Here is an 18,558-nt window from a genome sequence, read left to right as displayed (position 1 = left end):
ACCCCCTTTGGAGGCAGCCTCCAACCCGGCAGTGAACCTAGAAGATCGTATTTTCCCATTTATAGTCACACAAAGCATTCATTCAGGGAACACAGGCTTTTATAAGAGCATTTTGTGATAGGATTTTTATGGATGGCATTAGAAGAGGCGTTAGGAGAGTTATAGCAGTAGAATGTGTACAGACTCCTGAAATAGTAAGTAAAACAAACAAAAATGACAACCCGCCACCACAAAGCAAACAAAATAAAAACACAAAACCTTTTCTTGCCATTCGTGGCTCAGAGACATTATAAGGAAGGAGCCAAAAAAATAAAAAAAAAAAATGTAAATAATAGTATTATGGTGATCTCACTGAAAAAAAAAAAAGAGTTGTGGAATATTTGTAGGATGTTTATTTTTCAACACATTTATTAAGCTCCTACCACTAAGTACCTGGCATGGAAGATTAAGCCCATTAAGCCTACTTTTCAGTGAACTGGACATAATTCAGTGAATTGCTTTCACAATGTGATTCACACAGTATATACTCATGTTTTAGTTGGCATGGCAATACTTCAAGTTAAAGAAATCCCTTCATTTTTAAAAGCCCTTCTCCAAGCGAGAGGATCCAGTTAACTTCGGTCATGACAATGCTGGCTGCCCATATTGGGCTGTCCAGCTGAGCGGGACTTCTTTTCTTGATCAGGTATGTCACACTGTAGAAACCTGAGGAAAACCAGGTTTCTCTCTCTCTCCCTTCCTCTCTGAAATCAATAAAAATGTATTTTTTAAAAATGAAACCACTTCACAAGTTAATTCTAATGTATAGCCAGGATTGGAAATGATTGAGCTCTGCTGGCAGGATAGAAATGGGGGACTCTCACCAAACTCAACTCTAAGTAACCGGCGGGGAGAAAGAGGACATTCCAGTGCTGCATGGTGGCCACAGCACAGTTGATGGTGGCGGGGACAGAGTTGTTGCATGTTTGCTTGTACGTGTGTTTGGGGAAGAGGCAGCTTAGAGTCATACAACTCCACTGGCTATGGGGAGATTAGACACCTGTTCCACCTTCAGTAGATAAACAGGAGTATAGATGTATTTCTATGAGGAAAATAGAAATGTTAAGGTTAAATAAATCTGGGGGTGAGTTTTAGGGAATAAACACAAAGGCCAGTTTACCAAATCTGAGTATAAAACTTAGGAGGCCAGTGGAGCAAAAGTTTAAACAGCTCTGCTGTGATGAATGAGCATGGAAAGCTATCGAATTAGATTGGACCTTTTACTTCCTCTTTTGCTCTATTTGTGTGTGCTACTCACAATAATAATGATTTACTGACTAATCAAGTTGCACAGAGCATTCATTAAATGACATTCATTTGCTCAACCACTACGAAAACAGGTATATTTGCTGTTGTCCTAGATAGACCAAGATAGAATAATAAATCCTTCCCAGTTTACCTAAAACCTAGGCTCACAGTTGTCTGTGTCTCTGTCTTTTGCTTGTTAGCTCATTTTACTTCCTGTGATTTCGTACTGAAGATACTTAATGATACTATTTACCTTTAGCCAGAATATTTAACCTCACACAATGCAGCTTTCCCCATAACTAGAACATGAATTTACACAGTGCACATTTCCCATCTGCATTGACTAATGTATGCTCTAATACAACACTGATCTCACTGTCCACACCACACAAATTTATATCTTCTTAGTTTTATTTAAATGACATGCTCTTTTATTATGTAAATCACAGGATCAGATAAAGTGGATAATGTAGAGAAAATAATGTTAATGAAAGTGGTTACCTTCTTACTGATGCAAGCAAATTAAAAGGATGGATACTGAGCTCTCCTACATGCCAGACAGTATATGGGATCAGTGGCTCTCCAGCTTAGTGTGTGTCAGAATCACTGAGAAGGCTCGTTAATACACAGAGTGCTAGTTCTCCCCAGGCTTCTAAATTGGTAGGTGTGAGATGAGCCCAAGAATTTGTATAAAATACTATACAATGTTTTGCTACTGCAAAGCTCTTCCTTACTCCATAGTCAGTAATGTCATCCTGGTAGATTGAAATTGGCCGTGATGGAAGTATTTATAACACGTAAATCCACAAATGTTATACATCAGGGATCCTTTCCCTCTCCTTCCTTCCATCTTTCTCCCATGAACAAGTTTTTAAACATTTCCCAGCAAATCACTGAGGACATTGGAATTTCTTTTAAAGCTCAATTTCTGGCTCACATGTATAATTGTTGTTAACAATTATACCTTCAGTAGATAAACAGGAGTATAGATGTATTTCTATGAGGAAAATAGAAATGTTAAGGTTAAATAAATGGGGAAAATTCTAGTATGAAAGACAGACAAATACATAGTACTTGGTGTAGTAATACATAATGTTATTTATAATCAGGGGGAAGAATATTTATTATCTTTGCGAGGGGGGGAACTAATGGAGTAAGTTTGGTTTGAGCTTAGATTTGAATGCTGTGTGGGACTTAGAAAGGCACAAAGAACATTTGGAAAGAGGACATTTCTGTTGAGTGCAATCAATAGCAAAGGGACATGTTTGGGGAACACATTAATTTCGGATTAATTCCATCAAGGCCAATATACATTACTGAAATGATAGTACTTGCCTAATATCTTTCCCACTAGACTAGGGGCGGAGACTCTTTTTCCTGCCAAGGGCCATTTGGATATTTAATATCATTTGCTTGATATAATTCACTTAATATAAATTTATATTGCTATGAAAAACGCTCCTAGATTTATTTAATTTCAAGTCCCTCCTGAAGTTTGCTCAGCAGGGCCAGAAAAAATGATTTCATGGGCCTGAAATGGCCTGCAGACATTCTCCATCCTCGCACTAGACTTTAGGCTCCATAAAGGCAAGAATTTTGCCTGCCATGGTATACCAAGCCCCTAATAGAATATCTGGTACATAGTAGATACACAATTATATTTGTGTATGAATGAATGAATGCACATCTAAATGACCTAACCATAAAGTAAAAATGAGTTATTACTCAAAGAAACTGGATCTATAATATGGAATTAGGTACTTAATACTTCTCTGGACAAAAAAAACTACAATTACCTGTGACAAAAAAGATTTGACAGTTAAAAATGCCTGAGAAGGAACAAAGATTTGTAGAAAAAAAAAAAAAAAAGAAAGAACAGTGATTTTTGGAGAAAATACAGGCAAGATTTAAATTTTAAGAAACTGTAAAATCTGGCAATTTTTATGAAAAAAAAAATGTAAGGACTAATGAAAATGATATATTTCTTTTACACCTTAAAATACTTATTGGAGTCTACCATTTAGAGTACACATTCAGTTATTAGAGGTGTATATCATTAATCCAAGATGAGAAAATGGTGAATGTCATTTGATTTGCAGCAATAATTAGAAAGTTCGTTCTCTACTTGATTTACTAAGAAGTATCTTTAATATATAATCTATTTAAACCAAGTACATACACAAAGTTTTAATGAAAAAAATATTGCTCACTGTGTACTCAAATCTGTCATAGGCTAATATCCAGAAAGCCTTCAAAATTCAAAGGTAAAATTCATATAAACAGTAATAGACAGGGAAAACACATAAAACTATTTTATTTAAGATCACATCTCACCTAAAACGAAGAAACTGGCTGTAAGTAAAAAACAAACAAACAAAAAATAACTAAAGCAGGAAGACAGAAAGAGATAGAGTTCTACTGATTGGTTTAAAAATTAATTAGCGATGGAAAATTCCCAAATATTTGAAAAGTAAACAGCACACTTTTAAATAACTCATGGGTCAAAGAAGAATTGCAAGAGAAATTTTGAACAAAATTAATGTAAAAAACAACTTATAGACATTGTGGGATTTAGTAAAAGAAGTACATAGAGGGAAATTTATTACATTGAATGCATCTTTCTATGTAAATGCCAAGCAACCGAATGGTGGAACGACCAGAGGTGGGGTTGACCAGCCAACTGCCTGTGGCTCCTCCCCCTGCCCCACCCCTAATCAGCTTCCCCAACCCAATCACTGAAGTGTGACCTTCAGTGATTCTAAGTAAGTAAAAGCTCTCCAGCCTTCATAGACCAGGAACCTGAATGACGAGTGATCAGGAGGAAAACTGCTCATGGTCTGGACTGTCAGTCAGGTGTCCAGGAGAGGTGCCCAGCACAACCACCATCTTCCTGCGTCCTCTCTCCACTGCTTACTACCAAAGAGGGCAGGACATCACACCATGGCCTCTCTTTAGAGGGTTTGTCAGAGGGAACTAAACCACATTACCTGTCTAGGGAAGAGGTTTAGAAACGAAAGCTGTTAAGTGTCCCTGACACTAAAGAGTCTTTGAAGCTTCAACTCATCTGAAAGCCAACAGCAATTGTGTATACACCCTGCAAAAGATCTTTGATACTAATAACTCCCCTGGCCGACCCCACCCCCGATCCGCCCACTCCACCCCAATCAGGGGCAGCCAGACTCTACCTGTGCACCAGGCCTCTAGTCCTATCTAATAATAGACAAACATGGTAATTGACCGTACCTTTTGCTATGCCTCCCATTGGCTAATCAGCAAGATATGCAAATTAACCCAACCAAGATGGCGGCTGCAGCCATGCAGCTGAACCGAGCAGGAGGCTTGCTTGCTCCAGTGATGGAGGAAGCCAAGGTTCCCCGCCTGCCGCGGCCTGACTCTGAGCTCCGAAAGCAACAAAGTTTCAATTATAGGAGCTAAACTGACCCCAGATACCTGCATTCAGCAGGCCTCAGAGCTGGAGCGAGCAGGAGCCTGGCTCTCAGCTCCAGTGAGGCAACCAAGTTTCAATTATAGAAGGTAAATAAATACCAGAATAAAAAGAAAAAAAGAAAAAAAGGAGAGGCTGGGAGCTTCAGTCGCTGGCCAGCCTGAAAATGACCCTCAGTCCCTCACCCAGACTGGCCAGGCACCCCAGTGGGGACCCCCACCCTAAAGGGGGTGTGGCCAACCTGAAAACAGCCATCAGCCCCTCATCCAGGCTGGCCAGCACCCCAGTGGGGACCCCCACCCTGAAGGGGGTGTGACCAGCTGCAAACAGCCATCAGCCCCTCACCCAGGCTGGCCAGGCACCCAAGCGGGAGCCCCACCCTGATCCAGGACACCCTTCAGGGCAAACCAGCTGGCCCTCACCTGTGCACCAGGCCTCTATCCTATATAGTAAAAGGGTAATATGCAAACTGACCCTAACAGCAGAAAGACTGGGAATGACTAGTCACTATGACACACACTGACCACCAGGGGGCAGATGCTCAATGCAGGAGCTGCCCTCTGGTGGTCAGTGCGATCCCACAGGGGGAGCTCTGCTCAGCCACAAGCCAGGCTGATGGCTGCCAGTACAGCAGTGGTGGTGGGAGCCTCTCCTGCCTCCTCAGCAGTGCTAAGGATGTCCAACTGCAGCTTAGGTCTGCTCCCCGCTGGCAAGTGGACATCCCCCGATGACTGCTGGACTGCCAGAGGGATGTCTGATTGCCTGCTTAGGTCCAATCCCCTAGGGAGCAGGCCTAAGCCAGCAGGTGGTCATCCCCAGAGGGGTCCCAGACTGTAAGAGGGCACAGGCCGGGCTGAGGGACTCCCCCCCCCCTCCCAGTGCACAAATTTTTGTGCACCGGACCTCTAGTATTTTAGAAAAGAAGATCTAAAATCAATCATCTTAAGTTTCACCATAGGAAACTGAAGAAAAAAAAAACAAAGACAAATTAAACCCAAAGTAAGCAGAAGAAAAGAAATCCTATATAATATATATGTAATATGGAAATGGTCGTTACATAACAACCAACTGTGTAAGGACCGGATCACGGATCAGCAGGAGGGTGGGGCAGCAAGCTACAAGCAAGCAGCAGAGAGCTACAGGAGGGGGCAGGGCAGCAAGCTATGAGGAGGCTTGGGGGAGCTACAGGACAGAGGACAGAAAGCTACAGGAGAGTGGCAGTGAGCTACTGGCACGTGGATTCATGTGCAGGGCTACTAGTAATAAATAAAGCCGAAATTGAAAATAGGAAATCAATAGAGAAAATAAAATAAAAAACTAGTTCTTTGAAAATATCAATAACATTCATAAGCTTCTAGCCAGCCTAATGAAGATAAAGAGAAATAAAAGAGAGAAGACAAAAACTATTAATATAAGAAAAGAAACATAAGCAATCACTACAAATGTTGTGGTCATCTTTGTCCATAAATTTGATAACCTATATGAAATTTACCAATTTCTTTAAAAACATAATTGGCAAGACTCACACATGATCAAATAAATAATCTGAAAAGACCAGCTTTTGCTAACAAAATGGAATAAACTGTCAAACCTTTTAAAACAGAAAGCACCAAGTCCAGATGAATTCACTTATAAATTATAGCCAAGTGTTCAGGAAGAAATTAACTCATTCTATGGAACCAATATTACCTGAATAACCAGTACCAGATAAACGTTATATTTATATCTTTCATGAACATAGATGTAAAAATCCTCTTAAAAATGTAAATGAAAGGAGTTTTAGGGGTAAAATAGGCAGGTTTAGGGAGTTTTAGGAATTAGAGGTCCATGGGGGAGGACTGCAAAGGTGAGGGCTTAGAGCTGCCAAAAGGCATACATTCACAGACAGAGAGAAAAAGGTGCCACGGGATAAGGGGAAAAGAAGACATCCATTCACAGAAGATAGGGAAAAGCCACTGGGTATGGGGAGAAAGAGAAAGCCAACTTTCACAGGAAATAGAGAAATGCTGACAAATGGGAGAAAGAGGAAAACAGATTTTCACAGGAGATAGAGAATTCTACCACTGAAGGGTGGAGGAAAAGAGGGAGGAACCACAGGGGTTTGAGCTTTGAAGCTGATATAGTGACTAATAAGAAGGGACTATCAAGAGACAGAGAACTTCAGCCTTTATAAACCTTAGAAAAGGGGGCTCAGTGGGCCACCCTCTTGGGACTCCCTTCCCATGTGGGAGTCTGTACTTGGTTCCAATACATTTCCACCCTTTTCATCTACCATCTTTTGTTCTTGGCTTCATTCTTTGAGTCCATCTGGACAAGAACCCAGGAAAGAAATCACCCTTGCATCCTGCTCAGGAAAAAAACCACCCTACTCATTAACATATTAAATCCCACAATGCATAAAAAGAATTCATAGCATGACCATGTGGGACTTATTTCAAATACTCAAGGCTGGTTCAACATTCAAAAATAAATTCATATAATCTATCACATCAACAGACTAAAGAAGGAAAATCGCATGATCATATCAATTGATACAGAAAAAGAAGTTAACAAATCCACCACCCATTCATGTCAAACATTCTCAGTAAACTAGGAATAGAGGGCAACTTTCCCAACTTGGTAAAGAAAATCTACAAAAAATCTTACAGTCAACATCGCACTTAATGGTCAGAAGCTCCTAGTTTTCCCATTATGTCAAGAAGAAGGCAAAGACCACTGCTTTTCAACATCATACTGGAAGTCCCAGCTAATGCAATAAGAAAAGGAAATAAAAGGTATACAGACTGGGAATGAAAAAAATAAAACTGTTCTTATTCATAGATGACATAATTGTTTATGTAGAAAAGCTAAAAAAGATCACCAAAATAAATACTTTCTGTAACTTATTAGTGATTATAGCAAAGTTGTAAGATGCAAGTTAATAGACAAAAATCAATTGCTATACTCGGTTTTTAAAAAACAACTAATCTAGTTTTAAGTAAATGTTTCTAGAGAATCAAAAAAAATAAAAGTATTCATTTTAAAGTAATTTTATGTTGAAATTCAGTGAGAGTTCTATGAAACTGAAAAATTATAAGCCAATATCACTTGTGAAAATAAATGCAAAATTCTAAACATAACATTAATAAATTGAATTTAGCAATGTACACATTAGCAATATGTCATGACTAAGTTGTGTCTATCTTAGAATTTCAGTGAAACTTAACATTATAAAATTAATATAATTGATCATATTAAGTGATTATTAGAGAAAAACTCATAATTAGCTCAAGATATTTAAAATAACTTTAAAAAACAATATCCATGTGTGATTTTTGAAAAAAATACTAAACTAAAAATTGATAAATTCTTTTAATAAAAAATGAACATCTACTAAAAATCTGTACATCATACATATTAGTGAAATGTTAGAATTTATTTTAAAATCAGAACTATGCAAAGATATTCCCTATCACTTGTTTCACACAACAGTGTACTAGAAACTTTATAAGTGAGAGGTGGTATTGAAAATATTGTCAAGGGTGGAAAAAAAAAGGAGACATATGTAATACTCTTTGTAATACTTTAAGCAATAAAAAAAAATTAAATTAAATTAAAAAAAAGAAAAAAAAGAAAATACTTATGTCTATCTACAAAATCCCATTGCCATATTAGGCAAATAAACAGATTTCAGGAAGTAAATTAATATACCGATCAAATTTTAAATACTGCCAAATCATGCTATTACTTAGTAATTTACATACATATGAAAGTTAAAACAGTTCATCATAATAAACACAAACTAATTCATTTGAAGAGAGAAGAATGGAATTGGGAAGGTGAAATTATAAATATTTTTTTAATGTGGAAATCAAAGTTCTAAAATTGTTTTCATTTTGCCTCTGGGTATATATCCAGTATATCTAGAAATCCATCTGCAGCCATATTCGTATTATGCATGGCCTTGCTAATGCTATAGGAATACCTAATGTCCTTAGGCAAATTAAATAAGGCCACAATGTATTCGCTTTCCTCTCACAGAGAATTGACACCATTGTCTCCCTCTTGAAACTGGAGAGGCTGTATCCACATTGTCCAACAGAATATATAGTCAAACCTCAGTTCTTCACCATCTCCCATCTGGAACAATTCGGTTCTCAACCAAGTTGTTCACAGGAAAATGTGTTGGTTTTCAAATCAAACTTTGCTTTTCCTTCTAAAAATCCTTTCCTGCTGATATCCCAGCATGACAAAAAGCATCTCTCAGGAAATAAACAAAGGAGAGAATGCTTTTCTTGCTGGAAAAATGGATGATTAGCACAATTTTAAAACATAAAGAAGCCATCAAATGTGCTAATGTTGCTAAGGGTGTGAAAGAAGCAAAGATCACAGGCAATTAAAGAGGTAGAAAAACTGGTGTTGCTTCAGATGAACAAAAGCAGTTACCTGGTGACAGCATTTAGGAGGCAGTGGTATCTGAACAAGCAAAGATGCTGCATGCTGACCTGAAAAACACCCCTGAAATGAGTGCTAAAAGTGATTCCTTTAAGGCTAGTAGGGGGTGGTGCAATAAATTTAAATAAAGAAGTGTTTGTTTATAGCTGAACCAGTACATTAGACATGTACTGCATATAAGAAAAGTTAAAATAGGGAATCATTTGGGTGTCTGGAACAGGTTGATTCAATTTACATTATTTCTAATTAGAGCCCTGGCACATGAAATTTATGCACAGGTAGGGTCCCTAGGCCTGGCTGGTGATCAGGGCCATATTGTGGGGCAAATGGCAGGGCAATTGAGGGCCCCTGCTGGCACCTGCCTTGGCCAGCCTGGTGCCACTTGCTCACTGGCCCCGCCCCTGCCGCCATTACTGGTCACCTGCCTCTGCAGGGTGACCGGGGGAGTTGCAATCGGGGGGCCACTGCTGCCACCCACCTTGGCTGGCCTGGGGCCTGCAGGCTGGGGGAAGCTCCTGCGTTAAGTGTCTTCCCCCTGGTGATCAGTGCGCATCATAGCGACTGGTCATTCCACCAGTTTTTCCGCCATTCGGTCAATTTGCATATTAGGCTTTTATTATATAGGAGGATGGGAAAAGATGATTTGGTTTTCAAATAAATCGCTTCTTGAACAGGCTTCCAAAATGAATTAAGTTTGAAAATTGAGGTTCCACTGTATGTTGGAAGTAATGCTATTATAGTTTGGAGCTTTGCTCTTAAGAAACCGGCAGTTTCCACTTCTTGTCATGGGAAGCCCTGAGCAGCTTTATAATAAACTAGAGGCCGGGTGCATGAAATGTGTGCACGGGGGTGAGGAGGGATCCCTCAGCCTAGCCTGCATCCTCTTTCAACCCAGGACCCTTCCGAGGATATCCAACTGTCAGTTTAGGACATCCCTCTCGCAATCCGGGTCCACTGGCTCCTAACCGCTCTCCTACCTGCCTGCCTGATTGCCCCTAACCAATCTGCCTGCTTGCTGATCACCCCTAACCACTCGCCTGCCTGCCTGATCACCCCTAATTGCCGATGCCTCAGCCCCCGCCACCACGGCTTTGTCTGGAAGGATGTCCAGAATGATGTCCGGAAGGTCCTTTGGCTGTCTGGTCTAATTAGCATATTACACTTTTATTATTATAGATCTGACTCTGCTGAGACTGCTGTGCTGAGACACACGTAAGCACTCTGGTGAACAGTCCCAGTTGGGCTAATCCTTCCAACTGTCTCTGCCAAGAACTAGACTAGACTCATCAGTGAAGCCATCTGGGACTCATCAGACCAGCCATTCACAGCTAAATACACCAAGTGGTCTCAGCAAACTCCATGGAGAGTGGAAGAATTACCCACGTAATTTCTCCAAGGTTTCCTGACCCCCCAAATTGTGCTAAAATAAAATGGATGTTGTTTTCAAGACATAAAATACGGAAGTTGTTCAATAAATAACTGGAAAAAATCGTTTGAAAATGCTTGTAAATGCTGTTGATAAATATTCACTTACCATCAGCCATAAAACAGTTTCCCAGTGTCCTGTAGATGATCCTTTCCTGTCAAAAAACAAGGTGCAATTTTGAATTATTTTTATAGGAATTACTTGCTAGAAAACATTATTTTCCTCTCCCATTTTTTTTCTTATATTCTCTTCACGAGTCATTGATAACCAAACTAATTTCACCTATATGGGCCCCACAAAGCCTTTCGGTTATTTGTATCTGTCTGCTTAATCTCACATTTTGTATATTTAACACAGCCTGTACTATCTTCATACATCCCTAAAGCATTTTGCAAACAAATGGGGGTAGTTCTGAGGTTGATATGCCATGTAAAAAAACCAGGAAATGCAAAGTCCCTAAAACAGAAAGAACAAACGAAACAAAAGGCATGTGGGCTTGTGGTGACAGGAGACAGAGATGTAGGACAAACTTGCATGGAGAGCATGTTAAAGAAGTTTGCATTGTATTAAAAGCAATGGAGCCCCAGCTTGTTTTTCTCAGTGGAGAGCATCAGCCCTCAGACTGAAGGGTCCCGGATTCAGTCCTGTGTTCGATTCCAATCAAGGGCACATACCTCGGTTGCAGGCTAGATCCCAGGTCAGGGCGCATGCAGAGGCAACCAACCCATGTGTCTCTCTATCATTGAAGTTTTTCTCTCTGTGTGTCTCTCCCCCTCCCTTCCACTCTCTCTAAAAATCAATGGAAATAATATCCTTAGGTGAGGATTAACAGCAACAACCACAACAAAGCAATGGAGAGTCTTTGGAAGATTTAAAGCAGGAGCATCCTGGTATTTGCTTCATCATGATCCCTCTGGTCTCTGAGGAGTGCTTTTCCACTTCCTCGCTGCCAGCCCCAGTCCTAGAGCTGAATCTGGTTCTCATTTTCCCCAGCCTCATCTTGGTTGGACTCACTGATTATCTCAACTTGCCTATAAGGCTCTAATCATCTTCCTTATCATCAGAAGGCTGTGCACTCACACTGCTATTTTAGTATATTATGCTTGATTATAAATAGGGTTGGAATGAAATAGCTACACTCTGATGCTCATTTGATTTTAATCTAACATGCCACTTCGATATTTACCTTATGTTATGTTCTAATTCTCCCCGCAGGGAGTGAGTAATTTCCCAAATCCTCAAATCTAGATGTCCCCAGGCTGACTTTATAACATGTCTCCAGCAGAAACCGGTTTGGCTCAGTGGATAGAGCGTCGGCCTGCGGACTGAAGGGTCCCGGGTTCGATTCCGGTCAAGGGCATGTACCTGGGTTGCGGGCATATCCCCAGTGGGAGATGTGCAGGGGGCAGCTGATCGATGTTTCTCTCTCATCGATGTTTCTAACTCTCTATCTCTCTCCCTTCATCTCTGTAAAAAATAAAATATATTTAAAAAAAAATTAAAAAAAATAAAACATGTCTCCATATCATCTACATTTGGTCCCACAGATGATTAGTTCCTGGCAAGGACAAATATGACTTACAGAGTTCGTTATTTTCTCAAACTTGAACAGTGGATAGGAATCAACTACATGCCATGTGTCCTAATCTTCATATCAGAGACAAAGCTGACAAGAGGTTTTATTTATTTATTTATTTATTTATTTATTTATTTATTTTTATTTGCGGCATTAGTAAAAGTTTTAGCCCTAAGAAAAAAAAAGTAAAATGTAAAGGTTCTATAATTTTTAAAAATCAATCATCAATTTCAATTAAAATTTATTTATTTATTATTTATTTTTTTATTTTTTTAAAATGTATTTTATTGATTTTTCACAGAGAGGAAGGAAGAGGGATAGAGAGTTAGAAACATCGATGAGAGAGAAACATTGATCAGCTGCCTCCTGCACACCCCCTACTGAGGATGTGCCCGCAACCAAGGTACATGTCCTTGACCGGAATCGAACCTGGGACCCTTGAGTCTGCAGGCTGACGCTCTATCCACTGAGCCAAACCGGCTAGGGCTAAAATTTATTTTTAAAATTAAATTTTGAAAATTAAACCCAGAGGTGTAATTTCCTGTAATTAGTGGAAGGTATATTATAATGGGTACAATATGCTCTGAGGTCTAAAAAAAAACCTTTCGTGTACAAATATGCACATCTATAGCAACAAGCACATTTTAAAAAATTATCTTCCTTTTTATTGAGTGGAATAACTTGCTAGAATGCACACTACACAAACATCCACATACACACAAACACTGGTACATACACACATGGCAGGAAAGAGGTAATCTGAAAATTCTTTAGAATCAATAAAGGCAATGGGCCGCTATGGGCAGAAGGCTGTATGGTTATCTGAGAATTACATAGAAAGACTAAATCTCCTTGCAGCCACTTAAAATAAAGCAATTCAAAATGTCACAAATAGCCCAGCTGTCCATAGAAAATGGTATCTTATTTTATAAGACTATTATTAAGGGAAATTTGCCCAATCCCTAGTCAGACACAAAGGAGGATGGAGATTAAATCCATGAGAGGTCGGATGCTAGATGTTACCTAACATGCTAGATGTTGCGCTCCTGAACCAATGTGCAGCCTGTGATGATGGGAGATGACTGTGAATGATGATCAAATAATCTGACAACTAAGACTATAATCTCGAGATATAAATACAGGACTCACTAGCACGGAGAAGAGGAACCATCCCCTCGCTCAGTAAAGCCACAGGGGGCTCTCTGATTATCAGGGATCTGGCAGGGGCATAGCATCATAGTATGGTCACAGGTGTTTTTCATACTGTATTAGCGAGCATTCCACAAAGATGTCATGTGACTGAAGAAAGATTCCAGCTATACTCTGCTTGGGCATGGATGTCAGAGTGATCATTTTTTTGAACTATGGAAAACTTCAGTATTACTGGATAATTTAGAAGAGAAGATATGAGCTTGCAGGGGAGTTATTGAATATCCTGCTAATGAGGCCGTGGGAACTCAAAAATTGTTTTGATGAGTTAAATGCCTGTGACCAAATATTCACGCTGATTTGGTAAAGCAGTTTACTCAAGCTATTTCAGAAGTGAAATTCTGAATAAAAAAGAAGAAAATGCAAAAAGAAAAATACAATACTGTACTCTATATGGTCTAAACATATCCCTCTACAAAACAAGTAAAAAAAAGGTTAAAGTCCTAAAAGATTAAAAGAAACTCCCTAAGGAGAATATTATTTTTTATTTTCTTTAGTTTTTACTGTTATAATGTTTTTATTTTTAAAATTTTTAATCTTTATTGTTGAAAGTATTAGAGTTGTTCTCCCTTTTTTCCCAATTGACCCCCTCTACCTTGCACTCACCCCTCCTAGGCCTTCATCACATTATTGTCTGTGTCCATGTGCTATGCATAAATGCATATAAGTTCCCTGGTTAATATTTTTTAAAGATTCAAGTGATAATAAGAACAAGTTGACACAAATATGCTTTCCTCGTTCCCACCAGTCTCCAGTATTATGTATCATATTTGCCTCTTAAAATTTGAGGCTAATCAATGAAGTATGTTTTTAGGGCTAATATGCAAAATGTTTAAAAATCACTCAGAAAAAGTAGTGTATTTCATTCATCAGCATAACTAATTGACCTTTCTTGCTCTATGTTCAAAGAGTAATATAGTTTCCTATAATTAGTGGAAACAAATTCCACTCAAATTATAAAAGTAACATTTATTTAATGCTTAGCAATTCCAGATACAAGTTAACGCTTTTGTGAATTAATTTATCTCTATATCTCGCAAAAAGTCGTTTATGATTATCTCATCTGAGATGATAATACTGAGTTACTATGCAGATAGTAAGTACAAAGGTCAGGATTTGAACCCAGCCAGGCTATGCAGAAGATTACTATTGTGAATAAAGTGAATAAACTGAAGAGAACAGACCACCCCTCTGAAGGGTTATGAGCTTCTTCTGCATGGAGTGAGAAACTATTCCTTTACATAGACTTAATCTAACCTTGCTTTATGCATGTACCTGTTTGAAGATATCTTGCTTAATATACATTTCTTAGAAACAATTAGTTCTATGGTCTTTGAATAATTCAAAGCCAGAGGCTTTGGAGGCCATTTGCCTTTTATTTGTTAACTCACTAATGTCCTTATAAACAAGCCACTCTCATCGGTGTTGAAACCTGCACTTGCACTAACAACACTGCTTGCCTGTAGGACGTTTAGCAAGCTTACAGGATGCGAGCTGAAACAAGAAGGCAGAATACCACCTTGTTTGACCTCAGCTGGGAGCCTCAGTGTCCAGAAACTCAAAGTTTTCGCTGCTCTTCGCATGTCTGCAAATGTATGTGTAAACAGTGCATCTATTGATTTCGGGGTTGCAAATAAATGTCAGCGAGTACGTAAATATTCAAGTACAGCATCTGCAAGCAGTGAAGATTCACTATATCTCTAATTAGAGCTTCTTTTCTTGCTAACTCTTTATCTTCAGCTACATTTAGCCGCTACTATTTCTGAATCACTCCTTCAAATTCCCCATTGTTGAACCTATACATTATATCCGTTGCCCTAAATGCCTTCATCTGACTTAATGTACATACATCAAGTTCCATACGTCAAGGTCCTGATCATTATTAATTTCCCCTAAATTATTTTTTTAGTTTTTCACCTCTCCAAGAGCTTCTCCAAGCATCTTATAGACCACTGTGGTAGGCAGAATCACAGCTCTCCGAAGATGCACAGGCCCTAACCTCCAGAACCTATGAATGTGCTGCCTTATATGGTAAATACAACTTTGCCAATGCAATTAAGGTTACTGAGCTTGAGACAGGTATTTTATCCTGGATTATCTGAGTGGGCACAACCTAATCACAAGGGTCCTTAAAATAGAAGAGGAAGGTAGAAGGGAATGTCAGAGAGATTCAAAGTTAGGAAAAGAGGCAGGAGAGAAGCAAAGTATGAAAAAGACTTGACCTGCCAGTGTTGGATCTGAAGACCCATATGAGGGAGAGGCCCATATACCAAGGACTGTAGCAGCCTCCAGAATCTAGAAACAACCCTTAGTTGACAGTTGCAAGAAGATGAGGACCTCAGTCCTCCAAACACAGGAACTGAATTCTGCCAACAACTTGAATGAGCAAGATCCTCTCTGAGATATCCCAGAAAAGAAAGCAGTTCTGCAGACACCTTGATTTCAATCTAGTGAGACCCATTTCAGACTTCTGATTTATAGCACTGTAAAATATGTACATTGGGAAAATGTCTTTGCATCATAAGAGATCATTTTGTGAGTTAATTTTCTAGGTAGTAAATGATTATTTAAGAAAGAAAACTAGTATTGAAAATCTCTCTTATACCACTCACATTTTTTCTCTTTACATATTTTATTGGACTCACCATCTGTATCTATTATCTATTGTGCTATGTTCCAGATAAGTAAGTTAAATCCCCACCCTAAAGGAGTTGGCTGTTCAGTGCAAGTTCCAGTTACTAAGATGGAACATGTGTGGTTTTTCCTTGTGAACAGATGTCATACAGTTTGCTCTGAGTATAGAGTATAGAAAATTTTAAGAAATAAATCTAACCATCTTCGTTGACATTTGATTGATAATAACCAAAATAAGAGATGCTTGCATTTAACTAGGTAAGAAATGAAGATGCTGCTACTTTTTGAAGAACAAGTATGATCAGCTCTTACTTTAGGAAGATTAATCAGAAAGTTTGTATAAAAGATATAGTGCCAAAATGAAAAGAGATTATAAGAATAAATTGCAGGAGTTCAAGGCATATGTGGTGGGAATTCTAGCAATGGGAATGGAAAAAAAAATGGATCCAATGGCAAAATAACATAGAAGTTAGACAAAATGTCATGACACATTTAATGGGAGAGGAAAGGGAATAGATAATTAAAGAATACTTTCCTGGTTATACATATGAATAAATTAAATATCAGTAACATTTCCAGCAGAAATTTGGAAGTCATAGGAAAAAGCTGTTTTGAAAGAGGAAAAATGATTAGTTTTGCTTTGGGCCCAGTACCAAATATCTAAATGAGAATGAAAAAAAATTACCTAAATATTTGGATGTGTTCTCTCTTCTAAAGTGTGTTCTTGGGGTGTTTTACATATGGTTACTTTATGATGTACCATTGATATTATGCTATAGGTATTTGACAACATGACCCTAGTTCAAATTTATCCTCTAAATACTTACCCAAGTACTTTTTTTATCATGACTGTGAGATACTAAATAAGATTGCTAACTGAATCTGCAGATATTTTAACATAGACATTAATGCTTAGTGTGTATGACAGTGAATATATTTAAACAATCTAGGAAAAACAATACTATGAGGTATTTTTAGAAAATTCATAGCTATAGAGAAAAAGAAGTCAGACATTTGCATGCAGCAAAATATTAAGTTCTCCTAATGTGTCTAAATGTATAAAGGTCTTGTTGACAGTGAGTTGATCCAAATCTGCCCTAGACTGTATGCATATGCACATTGGTTTGGCTTTTGAATTTGCAATTTAATGATCTGTAGAGTTACACTGTTTTGTGATATTATTATTGTGGTCAAAACTCATATGATAATGTGCTTTGGCATTGCTTTATCGGGTTACATGTAAAAAAATATTATGTATCTCTTAGAATTATCTCATTTTATAGTTGATCTGAAATATATAATATCAGAAAACTGAAACATTTCAAATTCATTTTCTTCTTTATTCCTGAAATTGTCATTTATTTCTAATTCTAAAGGGAAAAATAAAGTCAAAAATATTTATATGTGAGAAATGAGAAGGCAATATTTTCTTTGGCTAATATGTTTTCAGTTTTAAAAAAGTGTCTTATGACAAAAAAGGGCATAGAGAGGCAGCAGGTAATCTCTGAGACATTTTAAAATGCTTCTAAATTACAATATTTTTGTGATTATTTTAATATATTATTTTATATTTGTCTGACCCCTAGGGTGGACATTTACTTGAGTGCAGTAGAGGTAGTATCATCATCAACAAAAGTACCGTTCTCAACAGGGGAAGGAAATCAAAGCCTTTCTTTCCTTAATCATTAATTTCTAATTTAATTCTGCTGATGCCATTTATTTATGTGAACATTTTAAAAAATCACTGTAATTCTAATACTGTTCATTAAGTGGGTATTGTCACAGTTGATGGCAGAATATTCCTATCAATTTCCTAAAATATCTCTCAGTAATAATTCTGACTCAAGTTTTATTTAATAATATTTAAATGATTGAATGGATATAAAAGTTTTTAAATTTGAAGATGCAACTATATGAAAATACTGGTTACATTTATAGGTTAATGCTAACTGGGAACAAGGCAGATTGTTTTTAAAAGTACTTTTTAATCTATTTTTCATTGTATCTCAACTCTTTAACTTGAGAATGCACAAACCACAGCTAGGGAAACACTGCCTAGAAAATAAAATTAACCAAAGGACTTGTATGCATGCATATAAGCATAACCAATAGTCACAGACACTAGGGGGGTGAGGGCACATGCTGGGGGGTGGCGGTGAACAGGGGGGAGGTCAATTGGGGGAAAAGGAAACATATGTAATACTATATGTAATACTTTAAACAATATTTAAAAAAAGAAAATTAAATGTTATTCTATGGACATATTTTCAATTGTGAGTTATCATTGCAAAAGAGAAACTTTGTTTTTATGACTCAAAATAATACAGCATTATTGAGAACATAAACAGTATGGTTCGACTAATTTCCTAGTAAGACCATGTTCCTGCATCCCAGCTTATGGTAAGAACATAGGTTGATCATTGCCTTCAAATCTAATGCCTGCAGTAAGCCAACGTGTACTATCAAGGTCATCATTCTGCAGAGCTGGTGTCAGAGAAAGCAGCGTGACATAAAACCCATAGGTGTTCCAGATCAATCCCATTGTTT

The 18,558-nt window shown here is 38.0% G+C and overlaps 1 protein-coding gene across 1 annotated transcript in view; it reads right to left on the bottom strand.

Annotated features, from left to right (window-relative positions):
* The window catches only part of LOC308516050 (uncharacterized protein), a 256,319-nt gene that overhangs the window by 161,273 nt on the left and 76,488 nt on the right, over positions 1-18,558 (bottom strand). The window contains exon 2 of the mRNA XM_081086793.1: positions 10,701-10,746. Within this exon, the coding sequence (XP_080942919.1) occupies positions 10,701-10,746 (46 nt within the window). The remainder of the gene's footprint in view (positions 1-10,700; positions 10,747-18,558) is intronic.

This window comes from Myotis nattereri (genome assembly GCF_964212035.1).
Source record: "Myotis nattereri genome assembly, chromosome: 3".
Taxonomy (NCBI): domain Eukaryota; kingdom Metazoa; phylum Chordata; class Mammalia; order Chiroptera; family Vespertilionidae; genus Myotis; species Myotis nattereri.
The sequence above is the reverse complement of the archived record's forward strand: the minus strand, read 5'-3'. Positions and strand labels throughout refer to the sequence as shown.